This window comes from Armigeres subalbatus, chromosome 1 (genome assembly GCF_024139115.2).
Source record: "Armigeres subalbatus isolate Guangzhou_Male chromosome 1, GZ_Asu_2, whole genome shotgun sequence".
In the NCBI taxonomy this organism is placed as follows: Eukaryota; Metazoa; Arthropoda; class Insecta; order Diptera; family Culicidae; genus Armigeres; species Armigeres subalbatus.
In genome coordinates this window covers 248,805,620-248,828,392 of record NC_085139.1, presented here as the reverse complement: position 1 = coordinate 248,828,392, position 22,773 = coordinate 248,805,620, and the positions used below count along the sequence as shown (strand labels likewise).

The 22,773-nt window shown below is 41.5% G+C and overlaps 3 protein-coding genes across 5 annotated transcripts in view; 2 read left to right on the top strand and 1 right to left on the bottom strand.

Annotated features, from left to right (window-relative positions):
* Positions 1 to 1,467: 1,467 nt before the first annotated feature.
* On the bottom strand, positions 1,468 to 18,264 carry LOC134206477 (uncharacterized). The gene is made up of 2 exons (XM_062682196.1): positions 18,093 to 18,264; positions 1,468 to 2,615 (listed from the first exon to the last, which is right to left on the bottom strand). The coding sequence occupies exons 1-2, from the start codon at positions 18,154 to 18,156 to the stop codon at positions 1,507 to 1,509; spliced, it is 1,173 nt and encodes a 390-aa protein (XP_062538180.1). The 5' UTR covers positions 18,157 to 18,264; the 3' UTR covers positions 1,468 to 1,506.
* A 93-nt stretch (positions 18,265 to 18,357) lies between these two features.
* Positions 18,358 to 19,992, top strand: LOC134206478 (UDP-N-acetylglucosamine transporter). The gene is made up of 3 exons (XM_062682197.1): positions 18,358 to 18,636; positions 18,719 to 19,237; positions 19,297 to 19,992. Exons 1-3 carry the CDS (start codon positions 18,627 to 18,629, stop codon positions 19,821 to 19,823), a joined length of 1,056 nt encoding a protein of 351 aa, XP_062538181.1. The 5' UTR covers positions 18,358 to 18,626; the 3' UTR covers positions 19,824 to 19,992.
* A 610-nt stretch (positions 19,993 to 20,602) lies between these two features.
* Positions 20,603 to 22,773, top strand: part of LOC134206484 (stromal interaction molecule homolog) — a 142,118-nt gene continuing 139,947 nt past the window's right edge. The window contains exon 1 of one of the 3 annotated variants that reach the window (XM_062682210.1): positions 20,603 to 20,713. The gene's annotated coding sequence lies outside the window, so the exon portion shown is untranslated. Of the gene's footprint in view, positions 20,714 to 20,775; positions 20,858 to 22,773 lie in introns of those variants that run through there. The other 2 variants (XM_062682213.1, XM_062682211.1) reach the window with 2 other exon arrangements.

Sequence of the window (22,773 nt, the reverse complement as noted above, 5' to 3'; positions counted from 1 at the left end):
ACGAAGTTGTGACCAACGGATGTTTAGCTGTAATCTGAATTATTTCTTATTTATTGAGGCATTAATTGACTACAACGATCGCCTCGATGATGATGATGGATTTTATATTGTTGACGTAATTTTAAATTGAATCTTTTTTTGTGTAGTCTACAAAAGTTTGAGCCTCGCGCGCGCAATACAGATATAAGTTGTTTATAATTTATTCCAATCATTGACATTTTTGAGCTGTTTGCGTGATGGATGAAAGTGAATTTTGAATGTCTAGTAATGTGTGGAAATAGATGATTGGCCTTGGCTACCTGGTAGATTGTCTTTGTACGCGATAGAAGACGAGCTTTTGATATCGACGGAGAGGTATCACAAGTTTAGGCGTTTTGTTGTCGAAAATCAAAATAAATGCTGAAAGATACTTCCGAGATGTAGAATGCGGTTTTGTTGATAAGACGTAAAGCGGTTCCTGGCGAAGCTTTTGAAATCTGTGCGAGAGGTATCACAAGTTTTGCATTTCTGTAGACCTCGAGGTATCACTACCGGTGTTTGCTAAGTGATGAATCAAAACTGCAGTTCATTTTTTTAAATTTAGTTTTTTGCTGTATAGCGATGGACAGTATTAGAATTTATATCTGTAAAATAATCGGATCGTTTTTTTTTGTTATTGGCAAATCTGATTAAATTGATCTTAATTAATGATCTAAAAGATAACTCGTCTAGCTCAAACCTTTGTAGGGGTATGTGGCGGGACCATCATCATCATCATCATCATCATTTGACTACCACTTGACAAGAGATGCGCTTCGCCGTAGTTTTGTAAATGTTTTTCGTCGTAGTAGCTGACGCCCATATGCTAGATAAGTGTATTTAAGTTCCATGACAAGTTTATTTTTCGTTGTGTTTTTACTGTTTTGTTAATTAGTTATTATTGTAATGACCATACTAGTTTTAAGGTCACTCCTGACAGAATCCAAGTTTCAAAGTGCTCGCGTTTTCGAGGGCACACCACTCGATACGGAGGCGACGGACAACTGTCATTTTTGTTGATTCAGCTTTGCTGCGTCGCAGCATGCGTGAAAAAATAAAAATAACAGTTGTCCGTTGCTTCCGTATCGAGTGGTATGCCCCCGAAAACGCGAGCACATTGAAACTTGGATTCTGTCAGGAGTGACCTTAAATCATCATTAGGATTACGAACAATCTGTTGATGTACACCATAAATAAATAAATAAAATATTCATCGGAAGAGAAATTCAATTCAGTATGCCAACTTTTCCGGATTTTAAACGCATTAAGTAAATAAACAGTTTTGAAAGGCGTCGAAATTCTTTAGTAAGCATTTTTACAACCGAAAAATAGTACACTCAGCACTTATTTCATTGTCTGGTAAAAGGCAAATCTGCAGTACTCTGCAGAAAACATTCAGATAGTAATTCAAACAGGAACTTTCGAAGTAATAAGCTGAGCTTGACGAAGCTGAGTTCAACGATTTGTAATTTCAATTGATTGCAAAAGCTACTTCCTCTTACCGAACCGTCGGAATGACGACCTCCCAGAACTGCTGCTCTCCGTCATACGCAGTGTCAACGTATTTTTCGTCGAGTTGAACGATACCCCGATGAAGGATGCGAACTTCAACAGGTCATTGCGGGTAATATTCAGCCCACCGTGTAGCTGATCCACATTTATCGCTCCACCCTCCAAAATGAATGCCAGCGCCAGATAGTACGTCATGGCCTTGTGTGTGGTGTACTTGGTCTTAGTCGGTTGGAACTTGTTGACTTGAGAGAAATTCTGCTTTATCTCCCTGAACAAATTATTCGAATAAGGCGAATAAACGATTTTGTCGAAGTTGCTGCCATTATTCGTCAATAGACGACACAGAGCGTCCATGTACAGACAAATTTGCAGCGCGCGCACGTTTTCATCCGAGTCCGGTTCTTTGGACTGCAATGCCGTCTTCACCTTATTGGTTAGATAGACATTGGCCAACTCCAGCGACTCCGGCTCTTTCTTCATGAATCCCAGACCAACCGTTTTCAAGTTTTCACGCACCGGCTCCGAGAGCATATCCTCTAGACGGTACACCTCGGCGGGTGATTTGGCTTCCGGATTGCGCGGCGGCTTCATACTAGCCAGGATCAGCTCCCCTTCGACCTTATTCTTGGCGAAGGAATTATCTTCGGTGAACTGTTCGTCGTCGAACTGTATGACCGTCTGATCGATGGCTTCGCTCATGACGTCGATGTTGTTGTTGGCACGCTCGTACCGTTCCAAGGCCCGAATCGCATTTTTTCCGCCAAACTTGCGCATCAAAGTGTTCGTGTTTTTCTCCTCCTGAAGCGTGTTCCGGTTGTCGTCGAAGCAGGAGTTCAGCATGGTGCACTCCTCGAGCTGAATGAGACGCATTTTGCCGGTACGTTTGTTCCGAATGGCGACATACGTGTCCATCAGGTCGGACGGGAGATTTTCGCCCAGATAGCCGCGGTATGCGTCCTGGTTGCTGACGACCACCGCCATGCGGGACGGGCCACCATCCGGACTGGATCGGTTTGTGTCCTCGGCTCGGAAGCACCGTATTTGGCTGTCATTTTTGTAGCCCATCTCGGCGTTCTGGAAGTTCACTGTAAGAAAAGAGCGAGAAAAAACAGTTTGTCTGGATTAGTGGTAACGCTTGATTTTTTTTTTAATTGAAACTTGTTTTTTTTTGACGAAAGAGAACTAGAAAGGTAGAAAGCATAATTGAAATAACTGTAAAGCTGTTTGACTCGTAGGAAATATTAATCTCAGTTTAATCAAAGTTAATTTCCTATTTTCCAAGCATTGGTTTTACAATGATTGAAAACTCGATTTGCTCAATTGACCTTTCCTGTCAAAAATTGTATCTCGTTTTATTGGTTATTTAAAGTCAGCTTTCCTAAAGAACGTATATTTTTTAAAGCTTCTAACTATTTTTAAAATCAAAAACAAAAACCAAAAAAGTGCTGCACGTGTAAACCGGCTTGTAACCTGATGTTCGTTTAAAATCAGGCCAATCTTTAGAAAACAGCACTTTTTCGATTTCTGTTTTAAATTTTAAAAATACTTAGATATGTCAAAAAACATGGGTTCTTTGGGAAAGTTGTCGTAAAATAAGCCAAAGCATTGATTGAGCGAATAAAAATTTTTGACGGGAAAGGTCAATTTTTATTCACTCAATCGATTCTTCACTCTGAGCAAAATTTATACTAACTAGATTCAAAGTTATTCTAAATCGCTATTCGCCTGGTTGACCTCGTCTTCGTTTAAGTGCAGGCTATACTTGGTTAGTATAACTTTCATTTATAAGACAATAGTATAAAGCGAGTATATTAAAAATAGTATTTGCCGGCCTAATTTTATTTTTGTTTTGAACTTTTTACTGTTTACAAAAATAACAAACAGCTTTGAAACATTTCAGCAAACATTTTATTATACAAAAATATGTACTATATACTTAAAATATTTAAACAAAAAATGTTTCGAGGCAATATGAGCAACCGAGTGGGCAACGCAACAAAACAAAAGATCAATTTATATTTTTCTGGTCAAAGTACCGCAGATCCATTTTCTGACTGCTGACATCGCACCCGATGGCTCCACGACCATTTCTGGTTGGCGTAAGATGTTCCCTGGCTTTCCGTTGGTGACTCAGCGTAACCTTTTTATAGTTAGTTCTTACGGATCCGCCGGAAACGTATTGGAACGAACAACGTGCCGGAAGCATCGTTTTCTAAAAATAAGCACTATAAGCGATAATTTCGTCGAGAACCATTTTTGAGCTTACCTTTATTTTGTGTCTTCTAAAACATCGTAATCAAACATATCAAAAGATGGTGGGTTATCGTTGATTCGGTGGCAGTTGATAATGTGGGAACAGATCCGGGTCCAGCCAACGCCACTTTAAATTATGAAGGAACATGAACAATTGTTTGCAGTAGATGGAAAAAATGTGCTTTGAACCTCTTTCAATAAATATCACAAGGCGATCAATGCATTAGTAAAATAGTGTTGCCTTATTCGGTGGTAGATTATATTATATTTTTGAAAAGATTACTTTTTAAACTAAGCCTAGAATAAACTTTGCAAATATAAAAAAAGATTAATTTTTATACTATTATAGGTTTTTTCTATTTCTGAGTGTTCATTTTATTTAAGGTCAAGTTTCCCAAAGAACCCATATTTTTCACACCTCTAAGTATTTTTAAAATGTTAATCAAAAAATCAAAAAAGTGCTGTTTCTCAAGATTGGCCTAACATTTGCCCGACCTTGAACGAACATCGGGTAAAATTTTCAGGCCTGTTCACACGTGCAGCACTTTTTCGGGTTTTGTTTTATTTTTAAAATAGTTAGGCTTAAAAAAATATGCGTTCTTTCGGAAAGTTGACCTTAAATAAGCCAAAGAATCGACTAAGACAATATTTAAAACGAGATACTATTTTCGACAAAAAATCATTAGTTGAAATCTGGCGACATAAACTTTTTTAAATTGAATAATAAACCATCAATTATTTACCATACTAAAAGACTTAATGACCTTGTGTCACTTTCAAATTTCTTTCGCTCTGTCATTGGTACGGAAAGCCTTCATTCCGCTACCAACGATAATGGTCTGCGACTTGTAACCTTTGCTGCTGCTAGAGGGATGGCAATAAGCAGTACCTACTTCGCACGTAACAATATCCGCAAACACACCTGGCATGGCAACATCCGAGTAAAGACACTTGCTCACAGATAGACCACGTGCTGGTCAACGGACGACATTTCTCAGATGTTATAGAAGTAAGGGACCTTACTTCAGAGGTTCGAACATCGACTCGGTTCACTACCTTGTAGTTGCAAAAATTCGGGCGCGACTCTCCAGCGTCACGAATTCACGGAACAACAGAATGATGCGTTTCAATATCCAACGCTTGTCAGTTGAAGGAGTTGCTGAGCAGTACCACCAGAAGCTGAACGAGCGGATAGGAGATGTCACCGGATCTGGCGACGTCAACGGATTGTGGGAAAATATCCACGAAGCTGTGACTACAACAGCGCAGGAAGTGTTAGGCACTGCACAGCGACGCTAACGAAATGGTTGGTTTGATGAGGAGTGCCAGCGAGTGACGAGCAAGAAAAATGTTGCTAGGAGTCGAATGCTAGTGACTCGTACCCGTTCCAACAGAGAGCGGTACTGTGTGGCAAGGGCAAAAGAGAGACGAATTCACCGCAGAAACTGTCAATGGCGCGCGGCAAAAGACTGCGCCAGTGTCCGCCATGTGCAATGACCGAGAGGGAAATTTGCTGACAGACAAGACTATGGTGGCAGGAAGGTGGAAGGAGCACTTCGAAGATTTGTTGAACGGTGAAAATGAAGGCGTATTAAGGAGCAGGATGGACATAGTCGGCGACGGCCAAGCTGTGGAACCACCAGCGCTAGATGAGGTTAAGAAGGCTCTGAACGAGCTGAAAAACAGTAAAGCTGCTGAGAAGCACGAGATCCCGGTGGAGCTTCTCAAACACGGAAGTGAGCAGCTGCATCAATCAATCCACCACATTATCCAGAAAATGTGGAAGGATGAAAAACTGCCTGTCGGCTGGTTGGATGGCCTCATATGCCCAATCTATAAGAAAGGGCACAGACTATTATTATTTATTCAGACTAAGGCCGAAGTGGCCTGTGCGGTATATAAGAGTCTTCTCCATTCGGCTCGGTCCATGGCTACACGTCGCCAACCACGCAGTCTACGGAGGGTCCGCAAGTCATCTTCCACCTGATCGATCCACCTTGCCCGCTGCGCACCTCGCTTTCTTGTGCCCGTCGGATCGTTGTCGAGAACCATTTTCACCGGGTTACTGTCCGACATTCTGGCTACGTGCCCGGCCCATCGCAGTCGTCCGATTTTCGCGGTGTGAACGATGGATGGTTCTCCCAACAGCTGATGCAATTCGTGGTTCATTCGCCTCCTCCACGTTCCGTCCGCCATCTGCACCTCACCATAGATGGTACGCAGCACTTTCCTTTCGAAAACTCCAAGTGCGCGTTGGTCCTCCACGAGCATCGTCCAGGTCTCGTGTCCGTAGAGGACTACCGGTCTAATGAGCGTTTTGTAGATTGTCAGTTTGGTACGGAGGTGAACTCTATTCGATCGGAGTGTTTTTTGAGTCTAAAGTACGTACGATTTCCAGCCACTATGCGTCTCCGAATTTCTCTGCTGGTATCATTTTCGGCAGTCACCAGTGAGCCCAAGTACACAAATTCTTCTACCACCTCGATTTCGTCACCACCGATGCAAACTCGCGGTGGGTGGCTCACATTGTCTTCTCTTGAACCTCTTCCTATCATGTACTTCGTCTTCGACGTGTTGATGACTAGTCCGATCCGCTTAGCTTCCCTCTTCAGTCTGATGTAGGCTCCTCCATCTTCTCAAAGTTACGTGCCATAATATCTATGTCGTCGGCGAAGCCAAATAGCTGGACGGACTTATTGAAAATTGTACCACTCGTGTTAATCCCTGCCCTTCGTATTACCCCTTCCAAAGCGATGTTGAATAGCAAACACGAAAGACCATCACCTTGCCGTAACCCTCTGCGGGTTTCGAAGGGACTCGAGAATGCCCTGAAACTCGAACTACGCACATCACCCGATCCATCGTCGCTTTGATCAACCGTGTCAGTTTATCCGGAAAACCGTGTTCGTGCATTAGCTGCCATAGCTGGTCCCGATCGATTGTATCATATGCGGCTTTGAAGTCGATGAATAGATGATGTGTGGGCACGTTGTATTCGCGGCATTTCTGCAGTACTTGGCGAATGGCGAACACCTGGTCCGTGGTGGAGCGTTCGCCCATAAAACCCGCCTGGTACTGCCCCACGAACTCCCTTGCAGTTGGTGCTAGTCGACGGCATAAAATTTGGGAGAGTACCTTGTAGGCGGCGTTCAGCAATGTGATTGCGCGGTAGTTGCTACAATCCAGCTTATCGCCCTTTTTGTAGATGGGACACACGACACCTTCCATCCACTCCTGCAGCAAAACTTTCTCCTCCCAAATCTTGGTAATGACCCAGTGCAGCGCTCTAGCCAGTGCCTCACCACCGTGTTTAAACAGCTCTCCTGGTAGTTGGTCAACCCCAGGGGCTTTGTTGTTCTTCAGCCGGCCAATCTCCTCCTGGATTTCCTGGAGATCCGGAGCCGGTAGAATTATGTCCTGCGCGCGTTCTCCCAGGTCCATCACCATACCGCCATCTTCGTCTGCCACATCGCCATTCAGGTGTTCTTCGTAGTGCTGCCGCCACCTTTGGATCACCTCACGCTCGTTCGTAAGAAGGTTCCCGTTTATGTCCTTACACATATCAGGCTGTGGCACGTGGCCCTTACGTGAACGGTTTAACTTCTCATAGAACTTTCGTGTGTTATTAGCGCGGTACAGTTGCTCCGTTTCTTCACGGTCTCGATCTTCCTGCTGGCGCTTTTCCTCCGGAAAATCGAGTTTTGTCTGTTCCGCGCCTGTTTATATCGTGCCTCGTTCGCCCTCGTGCGGTGTTGCAGCAATCTCGCCCATGCTGCATTCTTCTCTTCCACTAACTGCTCACATTCGCCGTCATACCAGTCGTTTCTCTGATCCGGGGCACCGTGCCAAGTGCAGCGGTTGCGGTGCTACCAATGCGGATCGAATATCTCTCCAGCCATCTTCAAAAGACGCTGCGCCTAGCTGCTCTTCCGTTGGAAGTGCCACTTCCAGCTGCTGCGCGTATTCTTGGGCTAGTCTACCATCTTGTAGCCGCCCAATGTTAAGCCGCGGCGTCCGACTTCGACGCGTGTTGTACACCGTCGAGAGTTTTGAGCGCAGGCATACTGCAACGAGGTAGTGGTCGCTTGAGGAGTCCTTCGTCAACGAATACCAGGCAGGATTTTTTTTGTGCTTAAAAAAACACTTTAATAAAGAGAAAAAAGGCAGGTTTTCGTGAGGGCCGATCAACGACGGATCAGATGTTTAGCCTGCGGATGATCCTTGATAAAGAGGCAACGCAGAGGAACGACACTATCATCACACGGTCGCATATGCTCCTGGGCTTTGCGGACGACATCGAGCTTATTGGAATCAATCGCAGAGCAATGGTGGAGGCTTTTGTTCCACTGAGGAGGGAGACGGCGAGGATAGGCTGAACCATTAACCATTGGCGTAACTAACGCAAAATTCTAGGGGGGCTAACTTTATTCAATTTTTTTTATTTTAACACTCATAACACAGAAAGTTTACCATTTTCGCTCGATTTAACTGATGTATATTCACCTGTCATAAGACGAGTTTAAACAATCCCATTGAATTCCACCACTTAATTGTATCTTGACAGATACGTATTTCGTCCTCAACAGTAAGGCCGTCTTCAGTGTCTCGTACTTGACTCGACTTGTATATTGTTGGTCTACCAGGGGCCTGTAGCATAATCGAAATTTTACTAATAATATTAGTAGAGTAGCTTGTAACTTGTATTTTTCTGTTGCATAATGAATCTACAAGTATGAATTTACGAGACTACGATTACAAGGAAACTGCGCTAATACCATTAGTGGAATTTACAAGTAACTGATGGATAAAGAAAATACAAGTAGAGATTATTTGCGTTGGCTTGTAGTTTCTTTTACAAGTATGAATGGTGCTGTAATTCAATTTACAAGTAGTTTTTATTTTATTATTTTAGCTGTGCAAAGTAATTAAACATCGTTTTATTTTTTTAATTAACAGAGAAAGAAACTATTATTCTAGTTGCTTCAAATTACCATATAATGAAATACTGTGCACTAAGAATAAATTTCTCGTTCCGATTGAACACTGAGAATTATGATACAAAACTTTTGAGTGAAATGAGTTTCATAACACTTATTAGTTTAACTTAATCCACTCAAAACATATTAACCAAAGCTGAGTTTAGGGTCTGTCTCATTTGGAGAATTAAACTAAAATTAAAAGTGACATTTCAATAATTATCAAATAACCCTGCTCGCAGAGCAAGATTACTTTTGACAGATATCGAATCATTTTGCATCGATGTCTTATTGGAATTGCTGGGTAGCACCAGCCATTCTTATGACCGGGTGATTTTCTAATTTTCGAACTGTCACTTTTAAATTTAATTCTCCAAATGAGACAGAGCCTTAGTTTACCCATAGTTGACTTTATTCATCTCAAAATTGAGAATGTATTAATTCAAGACAAAATTTTCAAAACGACTTATCGGCTTTTGTAAACAAAGATTCAAACGACGATTTGACGAATCTGATAGCTCTCCCACTCAAACCAACACCATCAACAGGTAGCGGAATCATTCATCTAGCTATTGATGGTGTTGGTTTGCGTGGGAGAGCTATCAGATTCGTCAAATCGTCGTTTGAATCTTTGTTTACAAAAGCAGATAAGTCGTTTTGAAAATTTTGTCTTGAATTTACAGAAATTTGTATTATTGTTTTATTGCAGTATTATTAAATTATTATACTAAACAATCTCGTTTAAGACCATGCATATTGCTTTATGTTTAACAACAATCATGGGAAACAAAAGAAAAACTACCTAAATTCTGAGTAGAATTTTTTACGATGTTTTCATCAGTTAGTAGTTTGAACTAAAAACGAAATCGTCCAAATTTCATAATCGAATTAGAAGCAAAACCTAAACCCGCATAAGTCTCACAATACACGTAAATTAAACCCTCCTCAAAAACCCACAACAAACAAGTCTAGCGGGATTCGATTTGTCATGGAGCATATGTTCGCGTAACTTACAAATCTCGCTTAACTTTTCAAAAGGTCCTAAGTAACAGTTTTTGCATGATTTAATTTGAGTATTGCAATCAACAGATTAACATGAGATACGTTGATTGCATTATTCAGATTAAATCATGAAAAAAATGTTACTTAGGACCTTTTGAAAAGTTAAGCGAGAAATCGCCTTAATTAAAACTTAAGTCAATCGCAAAGACCACGCAAAAACGACTTTAGTATGCATTACATTGGCTTCGTTAAAAATGCCAATACCACGAAGCCGGCTTAAACCACGAATCAATAAATTTACAGAGTGTTTCGTGCATACCTACTGCAGTCAAAATATATATTCTATCCACAAATTTGCAAACAAACGTAAACAAATCGTTTACCTCCGCATTGTCAGTGAATTGTCGGATGAATTTTGACAGGTAAATGAACCTGACGGACTTGTAATTTCAACCTTACTAATAATACAAGTACTAATATTATTAGTTGGCAAAACATTATTATGCGACGCAAATTACAAGTACTTGTAATTTGTTGACTTGTAACTTGTAACTTGTAGCTAATATTATTAGTCTGATTATGCTACAGGGCCCAGATATCAATGCAATGTAATGGACGACTTAAATATTTCAAATGATGTTCATCGACGCTCAGCCCTGTTACAAAAATCTAGAAATCTCGTAGGATTTCTAAAATCCTTGATAGGTACAGAAAACCATAGGTGCTGGGCTAACCGTAAATAGAATGTGAAGCACGATCCTGATTTTTATAGGATTTTTTATTTGCTTCGAACCTAGAATACATTATAAATTAAATATTGAATAAATTAGTTAGTTAAACTCTTTTCGCCAGCTTTGAATTCAGTGGCCTGACAATTCCTACGAGCTTCAAAACGGCGATCTAACCACAACAAACCAACGTTTCTTTTCTATTAGAATAACTTCTAGGATGATTTAAAAAAATCAGGTTTACATCCCAATACAACTTATTGGTCGTTAATTTTCAATTTAGTTAAAAAAAACAAATTAAATCTTTTCTCTCAGAAGGTCTACTGAGACATTTTCACTGGTTCCATTACTGCAGCGACAATAGGAGTTTAGAGAATTAAATAGTATGCGGAGTTTCTAAAATCCATCCGAAAGAATACAAAGTTCTTTCTTATTCAACTTTTAGTTACCTCTACTTGAAATCTAATAGTTCTACCGAACCTTTCTCAAGAAGCCTACAGTGATAATCAAAATGCGCTGCATCTTTTAGGATTGGTATTAGTTGGGAAGGTTAAGATCATACGCTCGATTTAGATAACAATTACTCACAAAACCCTGGAAAAACTTGAAAATCTCAAGGAATTGTCCATTATCCATTAAGTACTTGTAATACTAATAAATAATATATTTTTAAATTTATTTGTTGATGAGGTATTTCCTTTGGTATTTCATAAGTTATAACGTGTTTTGGAGATCTAAATTTTGTCGTGAGCAAGCCTTATAACAATTGCTCGAAGTTCAAAAACTTAAGCGAATAGATTGCTGTAGTGTTTCGAAGAGAGTAATTGGATAATGAAGACAATCCTTACTCTGCATTTACCCCCGTATATAATCAGTGGACTAGATATGCGTAATACTTATACAAAGTAACAATTTTTCTAGGGGGGGCTAGCCAGATCCTAGGTGGGGCTATAGCCCCCCCTAGCCCCCCTGTAGTTACGCCAATGCCATTAACCCTACCGAGACAAAGTACATGGTGGCAGGTAGAGATAGGAGAAGACCTAGTGGTGGTACAGAGGTAGTGCTTGATGGGGGTGTGTTTGATGTTGCTGAAGAATTTGTTTAACTTGGAACGCTTATGACATGTGACAATGACGTTTCTGTTGGGATTTGGTATATTACGCACAGTAGGGAAAACACGACCTTCATGGTCAATCATTTATTTACATTAAAATATGTTTTCTGTAGGAATGGGTAAGTCGAAAATCAACAAGAACACAGTATCGTACGTTAAGGTCATAAAAGAGTAATAAACTGAACACAGACAAACAGATAAACCACAGCTTAAACATTATACTCTAACACACCCCTTAAGGTGATGAGTTTAACCCCATAGCTGCCCGGTTCCGCTCCAGCTTGATACGATCAAGCGGTTTTATTAAACCATCAGCAACTTGTTGATCGGTACTGACGTAGTTGAGTCTTACAGCATTCTGGTCCAGCGCATCCCTAATAAAGTGATGCCGAATGTTTATGTGTTTGGTGCGAGGAGTATATCCACCATTTTTGGCGATACAAATTGCACTCTAGTTGTCAAAACGAAGTTCGACTGTTTGTTTCAATCCAAGCTGTGACATTAGTCCACGCCACCGTATGGCTTCTTGGACCGTAGTAGACAAGGCCATGTATTCTGCCTCGCAAGTTGACAGTGCGACTGTCGGTTGTCTTTTGCAGCATCAAGACACTGCACCACCCTGGAACATAAAGATATAGCCTATCGATTAGGTCAGAAGCCCAGGAATAGCCTTTCAACTCGGGATCTCCTTGCTTCATGTAGCGAAGCTTGAGCTTCGACGTGCAACGCAGGTATCGCAGAAAAATGTTTAACCGCATCCCAATGAATCGGTTCCTGGTCTAAAGCCACAGCGCTCCTCTCACGATTAATCCGGATTCCCAAACAGCTGCTTGCCTTTCCTAAGTCCATCATCCGGAAAGTTTTACTCAGCTTCGCTTTGATTTCCTTCGTGAGCTCCTCGTCGCTGGAGAAAATAATTACGTCATCGACGTAAATCGCGACAAAAAGCGTTTGTCTCCCGTCGATCCGATAATAGAGGCATGAGTCATATTTGGAACGAATCAAACCGAAACTTTGCAGGGTTGCATCTAGCTTGGCAAACACGGCTGGACTGTTTTAATCCGTAGAGGGCTGTATTCAGGCGGCATACCAGATTTCGTTGGTTCGACCGTTCAAAACAAGACGGCTGTTCCATATAAATCTCCTCCGTCAATTCTCCTTGGAGAAATGCGGTGGTCGCATCCATCTGGTCGATGTGAACTGTGACGAACCACGGGTGAATAGGTCTCGTCGTAGTCCACCCCCTTTCGCTGCGAAAAACCTTTTACAACTAGACGCGCCTTGTGCCTGTCAACGTTGCCATTCGCGTCGTACTTAGTCTTATAGACCCATCGGTTTTCGGCCAGGTGGCAGTTCGGTTAAAGTCCAGGTGTCGTTAGCCATCAGCGCCTCATATTCGTCACGCATTGCTTTCTTCCAAAGAGCTGCATCCTCCCGAGACAAGGCTTCCTGATTTGTTGCCGGATCACCATCGCTACACGTTGCAGCACCATTCTTCGCAGTTGCGATTCCGCTGAATTCCGACTGAACCAATACATCATCTTGGGTTGGTTGACTGTTCTGTAATAATTTAAAATGCGGCAGACCCTCGAACGAAACTTCAAAATCCGACCGCTAGGCCTCGACACCTGTGACTGAGGTGGATGTGAAGTTTTGCGCGGTGGGAGCACGGAAGTCACGTTGGTCAATGTATTGTCTAAACGGTTGAACTCACCCTCGTCGGCAATACTGTCATTCTCACAGTCCGTGTAGAACTCTTCGCCATCATCTTCGTTTTCGGACAAGCGGTTGTCCGCACCACTCGCAGCTGCCTTCGTAGTAACGAAATCGTAGTCAAGCACAATCATGTTTAGACGCTTCATGTTGACCACTGCATTTGATACTCCTTCATCGATGAACCAAACTTAGCGGCTAATAAACACCTTCTGTGACTGCGGGTCGTACAGGCGGTACCCTTTCGTATTCTCATCGTATCCCACGAAAACTGCGTCCCGTGATTTAGGGTCCAACTTCAGACGTCTTTGTTTCGGTATTTGAGCCATCGCTTTCGTTCCGAAAATTCGTAGATGAGAGTGATCTGACTTTTTCCCAGTCCAAGCTTGTTCCGGTGTGCACTAGTGGCCTTGCGTCGGAGACCGATTCAGGAGATGCACGGAAGTATTCACAAATGTGTTTGTTATTGTCCAAAGATGGTCTAGTCAGGGTGGCCACCGAACCCGGAAAAACGGGAAAAGCGGGAAAAAGACGGGAAATTGAACCGGGGAAAAAAGCGGGAAATCCGAGAATTCAGGATATGTTCCGGGAAAATATCATTTTTCTTCAAGTTACATGCAAAATTTTCCAAAATTTTCAATTAAGTTGATATAAGGAAAGATTAACTCTAAATGTTTTTTACTCAGTCGCATTTTAACGGAAATATTTGATTTTAGTACATGGTGTGTGTGAGGTACAAAAATTAAGTAGATCTTCTCCAGATCCAGTTTGTGTTGTTACTAGATCACTTTGATTTCAGCTTCGAGTGACATCATGAATATTGTGTTATGAGGCACCCATAGAATCGAAGATCAAAATATTCATGCTTTTGAATGAATGTATTCAACTTTAAATTATTTCTCTTGTGTCCAAGACATTATAATAATATATTTATTCAACATTTTATTTTAATGGATAGAAAACTTAAAAAAAGAAAAGAATATTCTAAAAATTGAAAAAGTAAAATTGATTAAATTACAAATTGAAGGTTCAATCAAAGTTAATTGCCTATTTAGTGGGTATTTGACGCCCCTGACTTGGACATTAATTTAGAATGTTCTGAAAATTCAGATGTAGATTTGCACATTACGTGGAAGATTTTGATTGGGTAAAAGTATTGGATTGGAGGTAACCACTTTCCTTAGATGGGACTCAAACCCACGACCCTCAGTAAGCTAGACTGGTGCTTTTAACTAACTAAGCTACGAAGGACCTTCGCTTCCACACATGTGTAATGTGTTGGTTTGGAATATGGATTGTAAGTGCTTAGACTATGCGTTCGTTTTGGTATCTCGGACTCATTCAGAAGCCGCTAAGTTGCGAAGATCGACGGCGGTCCTTCATAGCTTAGTTAGTTAAAAGTACCAGTCTAGCGTACTGAGGGTCGTGGGTTCAAGTCCCATCGAAGGAAAGTGGTTACCGCCAATAAACTTTTCAAATCAAAATCAAAATGTGCTTAAATCTATTTTGGAAAACAAAATAAATATTTTGATCAGACACGAAGATTTGGGGCTTCGGGTTAAATCTGTGTTCAAATTAGTTGTTTTATAATTTTGTGGATTTTTAGAAAAGCAGTACCAAAAACCATGAAGAGGTTATGCACTACTTTACTTACTTCATTGATAAGTTCTCTAAATTGAAAACCCTGATTTAATTTGATTTAGGTACTTAATAAGAGATAATTGTGTCTTTCCTCACAAAAACTGCAATAATTTGAAAACCTTCATCAGATACTCTATTCTGCAATAAACACAGTCTGAATAAGATCAAACCAAGAGCTAAAGATTTAAAATGCTTCGATTATATTCTAAGACAACATACGTTTTCACTGCTTTCTGTGGACATTATGCTCTAAGAAAGAAGAACCAGACGGGCGCAATGTCCATTAGCACTATCAGAAACTTACAAAACTGTACAACAAACCTGTACCTGTTGATAAAAGCATTTCGCATAACATGTTGGTAATTTAATGTATCTATTATAAAAGTTCGTTACAATTTATCAGTTGCTTTGTTATAAAACTGACCTCCGGTTTGTTCAGAAAATAAAACAGTTTAATTAGCTCACAAACAAGCTCAAGTTAAATAAAAACCGGGAAAATTTGACAAAATTTATCGGGAAAAGCGGGAAAAAAACGGGAATTTGCAAATCGGTTTTCAGTGGCCACCCTGTAGTAACCTAAAAATTTTAACATATCGACATAAGGAGAGTGAATCCCGAACAAAATATGATCAGAACACATCGAGATAGGAAGGTTATCGAGATGTAGAAAGCCTAAATGTATGTAGATTGAAGGGACTGAGGAAACCATCGACATAGGGAAAGATTTCGAGATATAGAACATCGAGATGTGGAGAGTGGACTGTATTTGCTTCCACCGATGGAATCCACCTCCATGGGCCCGCATATATCAGTGTGGATCACATAAAGAACCACTGCAGCGCGTGAACCTTTTTTGCTGAATGATTGACGGCAATGTTTGCCCATTGGGCACACACCATGCAGTCTTCGGTGTTCGTTCCGACGATTGAAACTCCGTCCACTAATCCATTAGCTAGCTTGCGGACACTTTTCTCGTTCAGATGACCGAGCTTCTGATGCCACACCTTCAGACTAGCTGCTGACGAGCAAACCAGTGCGCTGTTCGAATCTTGCTGTCGTTATTCGAGCTTACCCGTAGCATCCGGCGTTCGAAAACACGATCGTGTATCCTTTCTTCACAATTTGGTTCACAGAGAGCAGATTCACAGAAAGGTCTGGAATCAGCTGTACTTCACGAACCGGAATACTTTCTTCTGAAAGATTGGTTTCAGAATAGTCAATCCCGTACCAATCACATGCATACTATTCCCGTTGGCAGCAACAACGCTTCCATTTGAAGGTTTCATATTTTCGAGAAACTCACGATTACTGGTCATGTGCACACTGGCACCGGAGTCTCTAAACCAGTCACTTTTCTTCATCGACGAAAATGTCGACATCACTGCACAAAATGCATCCTGCTTCTTCGCACTTTTGCACTCTCGAGCGATATGGCCAAATTTATGGCACTTTCGGCTTTCGGTCCTTCAAGGGGTTCGTTCGTCGACTCACATCTCTGTTTAAATTTACCGCCTCTGTATGCACCTGTTCTGCGACTCGCTGCTAAAGCTGAGTCATCATTCGATAGCTTAACCTCTTGCAACAGTTTCGTTTTGATTGCGTCGCCGGTAATGGCCGTTTACGAGTTCTCGAGAGCCATAATCATAGGGCGAGTCCCGCAAGCAAAAGCGTTCCCACCCACTCATCGGATATCGGGAAGTTTATTCCGTTCAGCTGATGTGCCGTCGAAATAATCCTGTTGACGTAATCGTCCATCGAGTTATATAGGCATTTTGCTCCGTCTTTAGCAACTTGTGCAACAATCCAACTCGTCGTGTTAATCCAGTGTCTTCCAATACACTCTCCAGCTTTTCCCAAACTGCTCGCACCGATTTGGCCTCTTTTGGCCTCACACCTCGGGAATGTGGTTCGCAGAATTTTTCTCCATGCATTTTTACATATGCGATGTTTTCGGGATTTAGGCACGGAAAATCAAAATCTAGGCCCCAATTAAAATGCACGTGGTTCAAAATGCGGCGGAAAATTTTCCCAAGGTATAAGGTAGCCTTTTACGTGAACGTAATTTTCCGGCTCCAGCATCAAAATAATCTTTGCTCTCGCTCGGCGATCCATGGCAGGGTCGACTGCTTTGTGGGTTCCATCTGCCTTTTTTTCGGTTTTACTGCGCTCCACATATCATTCAGCTCCAGGTAGATTTGCACCGCAAACTTCCATGTTGGCCAATTTTCTCGTCCTGCGAGCCGCGTAATTCCCGGAAGGCTTGAGATGTTGTGGACTACTCCATTACCACTACCGCCCGGCATAATAACAATCGATTTTCGCGTAAAACGACCGAAACACTAATTACATTCCGAAAGAACATTCGCGACTGGGCCCATAACCTGTTGGGATTTGGTACATGTATTAAGCACAGTACGGAAAACACGTCCTTCACGGTCAATCGTTTGTTTACATTAAAAATTTATAAAAATAATGTTTTCATTACGTATGGGTAAGTCGAGAATCAACAAGACACAGTTTCGTACGTTAAAGTAATAAAAAAGTAATAAACTGAACACAAACAGATAAACCACAGCTTAAATATGATACTCTAACACTTTCCCGTGAAGTGTATGTAAAAGGTATTGCTGCTGCGAATAGGGCCTTTTACGAATTGGGTCTTAAACCCATACCTCGTTTATAGTTGCAAACGGTAGTGCATCGGTCAAGAATACTTGAACCGATGTTATAAAAATTCTGGTAAAAGTCTAAGGGCAAACCTTCGCTTAACTCTTAAGCGGTGCTTACCCATGCGTTTAAACCTGGTTTAAGGCTTAAGCAGAGGTGAAGAAATTGACCCTAAATCAGTTGAAATAATATTTTTGTGTTTAAGACATTTTAAGGCAAATTTTGGGCTGTGCAACATTTCAGACCGAATCAACCATCAGCCCAAAACGTCAGGCCTGTCAAAGGTTGAGTCAAGTGCCCTGCATTCGAAGTGTTGTTTCTACGGATCAATTTTGATTTTGGTCGCTTTCCCTACAAATCGGAACCATTGTTCGCTCAGGAAAGATGCCACAGTTGAACAAAACCAAAACAAAATCGTGTTCACACGGCAATCGTGTTCCAAGCAAGATTATGGAGTCTCATACTCACTTAAGATGGGATTATCTCGTCCACGCTCAATGTTGACTACATCTGTGATTTTTGAAGACCTCATGATAATTTTTCTATGAAAAATCTAACAAATTTTACACAAATTAAGCAAGCACGATTCCAACGCACGTTTATTTTGATTCACTGTCACTATCTTCTTTATCGACATCAGACAGAGACACAGCACAGGGCTAACTTTGCGTGCACTTAAACGAATCTGTCATCATCGATGATGCGCATCCTCCGAGAAAAAAGCAGAAAATTATAAACAAACTGCAACTGCGGTGCATTTCTGTCAACGTAATCAAAAATTTCTGATGTCGCTGGCGGTTCCAACAGCGAGGCAGTAAATTATCACACCTTCCAAATCTTCCAACACCCACGCACATAAAAAATTACAAGCACAACGTCCGGTTTGTTTGCTGGACGAAAAGTGAATCGGAAATGAGTGAAATTTAGTTGACTTTCGGTTAAATTATCAGCTGAAAAATATATGAAATTTTGTGACTGCTGACCTCATTTGGATTAACGAAGATGGCTCCAAGTAAGTACAAAAACAACGATCAACATCATTATACTTTTATACAGATTCAGTAGTGATGTGTTATATTTTGCACGATTCTCAGAATCCGCGAGCAACAATCTGAAGTATCTCAGTCTGGTGACCCTTACGCTTCAGAATGCAATCCTGGGGCTCAGCATGCGTTACGCGCGGACCCGACCGGGAGCAATGTTCCTCAGCTCCACCGCCGTAGTAATGGCCGAAGTGGTCAAACTGCTCACCAGTGTGGTGCTGGTGTTCATGGAGGAAGGCAAAAGTGTGCACCGGTTGCGGTCCGCACTGCACAGCACAATCGTTAAACAGCCGATGGATACACTGAAAATTTGCGTACCCTCGTTTCTGTACATTCTGCAGAACAATCTGCTGTACGTCTCGGCGTCCCATCTGGACGCGGCCACCTACCAGGTGACCTATCAGCTAAAAATTCTGACGACGGCCGTTTTCGCGGTGATCATCTTGAGGAAGAGACTGCTACCGACGCAGTGGGCGGCCCTGGTGGCACTGGTTGTCGGGGTGGCCAGTGTGCAACTGGCGCAAACGGATTCGAGCGGAACGGCTGCCTCTCGGCAGCAGCAGATGCCAGGTAATAACTCATATTTTCCTATATGTCGAAATTTTATTGAATCATACCAACCGTTACAGGCGAACCAGACCAGAACCGACTACTTGGTTTCAGTGCCGCGCTCGGCGCGTGCTTCCTGTCCGGCTTTGCCGGAATCTACTTCGAAAAGATGCTCAAAGGAGCGGACATTTCCATCTGGATGCGAAACATCCAGCTCAGCTTGCTGAGCCTTCCGTTCGGATTGGTGACCTGTTTCGTGAACGACGGCTCAAAGCTCACTTCCGATGGCTTTTTCTACGGCTACGATGGCTTCATTTGGTATTTGATTCTGCTTCAGGCCGGAGGCGGTCTGATTGTTGCCGTCGTCGTTAAATATGCCGACAACATCTTGAAGGGCTTTGCCACATCGCTCGCCATCATCATCTCCTGTGTGGCGTCGATGTATTTGTTCGATTTCAACTTGACGATGCAGTTCACGTTCGGGGCCGCGTTAGTCATCGCATCGATTTTCCTCTACGGGTACGATCCGAATGCGGCCTCCAAGCATAAGATTATCAAACTAAGTCCCGAGAGCCAGGAACGATTACTTATGGCGGAAAAGGTCTGAATCTGAATGTACGACAAAGTATTAGCATATTGGATTGGGTTGAACCGAATATTAGTATTCTAAGAATATTTAGGACATTATGTGACGACAAAATGCAATTGAAAATTTAAGATACTTAAATTTTAAATAGAAGAGGAGTTCAAATAAAGGCAATTTTTACTATCATTTATTTTTTTTGTATTTTTCACCAATATTTATGTTTAGAGATTTTCAGTGGAATGTCTGACGTGAAAGACGACTTAGCACTATTACATTTAATTCCACATTTTGATTGTAACTTTACAGATACGTATTCCGACCTCAACCGTAAGACCGTTTTCAACGTCTCTCTAAGTCGAGTCAAGTAGGAGACTGAAGACGGTCTTACTGGTAAGTAAAAAAACTGTTTTGAAATTTTATTTTGAACATATAAATGTTAATAATATATGCGTAAATGTGTTGTATAGGATTATTCTGTTTCAGGGTGGTGGACATCCGGTACAAATTATGACAAATAATTCTATAATCAATAATAAACTAATTATTAGTTGCACATTTTTGCAAGAATTGGATAATTTATATATTTTTCCTTTGGATTTGTCTTTCTGACTTGCTAAGGCGCTAATCATTTTAGTTGACGTTTGATGCGCGATTTAACAAAATTCCTGTTTGAGGAAAAATTTCTAAAAATCAGATGTGCCTATTGAACCACAGGCTCCCCTACGCCGGCTTACCGTTCATTTGTCAAAAATTGTTTGCTGTGTTCGGGAGCTGGATTCTCCAATCTGCGCGGCGGTAATGAGAAACAAAAGAGGTGCCACACCACAGTCTTCTTTTTACCTTGCTTGCGTGTGGATTTGTTTGTGTCGCGGTCGTGAAAAAGGTATCGTGTGCGAATTTTATTGGTGAAGGTGACTATCAATCGCGGAAAAGGCTCGCATTTTAGTCGTATTTACGAAAAGATAGTCCATGTCTGTGATGTATCGCAATTAGAAGAAACGTTGTGCAATTTGATTTTAAGTTTTTGGTGAATAATATTCGGCTGCAAACTGCAGGTTGGTTTTTTGATCAAATCCACTTCTATACCTGTACACAATCTGCAGGTTGATTTGTTAGTGAATTAGGTTTGTTGGTGTCATTTTCAATTAGTGCGTGTTTGTACCAAGAAATAGTATTGTAGAACAAAATAAAATATTAAGTTGGATTGTTCGCATTTTGATCTGCATTTCATCGGTAGAAAAATCCAGAAAAAAAGGTAAGACTGTTTTTGTGTGCATATTGAAGCAGTGTTCCCAAAGTTACCCCAACGTTTCTTTACCATATCACTTAAAAAGAAACCTTATGGCAAAAACAAAAACCTGATCAGTGTATACTTTTTGACATGTTTTGCTTTTAGAAAATTCGAAATCGCTCACCTTTCGCCAGAGAAAAAGAATGTTGGGATTCATTTATTATTTTCGTTGCCGATCGAGAGTCGAGACTCCCAATCACCATCCGGTTCGTGATTTTGTGTGTTTTGTCCGCCGTCTGCTAAACAAATAGCCAGAAAAAAAGGCGGGTGTTTTCGTGTTTAGTTTCACGAGTGCTGAAAACATTTTTTCTCAAAAATAATAAAAGGGAATAAATAAAAAGTTAGGCTTGGTACCCAAGGTCGCCGCGGTCGCCGAAAGTTTAGGAAATCGGTCGTATGCCGCGTGAAAAGTGAAATTTGGAGGGTTTTCCGTCGGTTTTGCGTGTTTTTCGACAGAAGAGTTGAGGGGGGTAGAGTGTGATTTAGGAAAAGAAAAGGAGTGTTTGAAAGAAGAAAAATCGGAAGAGGAAGTGGAAGGTGCTCGGAAAGCCAAATCAGGATAGGCAATATCTGCTGGAAGGAACGAGCGGGAGCTCTATAAGCGTTTGTTTGCGCTGAAAGAAGCGTGAAACGGAAGAGAAGAAGCAGAGAGAACAAGAAGCTTTTAGTTGATTGAGGTTAGGAAATCAACAACGCAGCTACAAGAAGAAATCAGTAGATAGAAAAAGCAAGGAAGATATGCAGTGTTAAACCTAGTTTTTTTTAAAAGAAATTGTAAGTAGAATAAAAAGTAAATTTAAGTGCTTAAGATAAGGGATAGAGAATTAGGTAAAACAGAAGAAAGAGAACATGACGAAGGACAGCAGAATACAACGAATAGTAGAGAGTAGGAAGACGAACGGACGGCTGACTAGGAAACAGTCAAGAAACGCGGAGCAAATACAACAGCTGACAGGAACCAATAGCACCAGCGGAGAAGATTTGGCGATCATTATGGAGCTGGTGGATCTAAACAAGCGATTTCCCACACACCCAGCACATGTCGGAAGGTTGCTGAAGGAAGCCGGAATAACAAATGTCGTCGATGTACAGAAGATCGGAATGTTTCGCTATAAAATACTAGCAGGTAGCAGAGTTGAAAAGAAAAGAATCAAACAACTGAAAATGACACACCAAAACCTGAAGATCTTCGAACCGAAAAGAAAAAATCAAACGATCGTACCTTTCGTACGTATCAGAGACGTACCTTTCAGCTTTAAGGAAGAAGACATATTGGAGAACCTGGAGGCGGAAGTCGAAACGTTGAAAGTAGAACGTATCAAGAAACGGGGAAGAGATAATTCGCTGCAAGATACACCAAATATCAAGCTCTTCGTCGAAGGACCCAATCTCCCGGAAAAAATAAAAATCTACGGATGCTGCTTCAAACCGGAGCTCTATATTTTTCCCATCAGGCAATACAGGCAGTGTTGAAGATTTGGGCACGGAATAAAGTATTGTGAGAGCGGCACCGCGATGTAAACAATGTGGAGGAAGACACCAAGACGACGATTGTGAAGGACGGAAAAATTGCGTGAACTGCGGCAGAGACCATGACGCACAGGCAAAGGACTGCCCGGAGAGGACTAGAAGGTGGAACATCTTCGACAAAATGAAGAAAGGTGCAACATACGAAGAAAG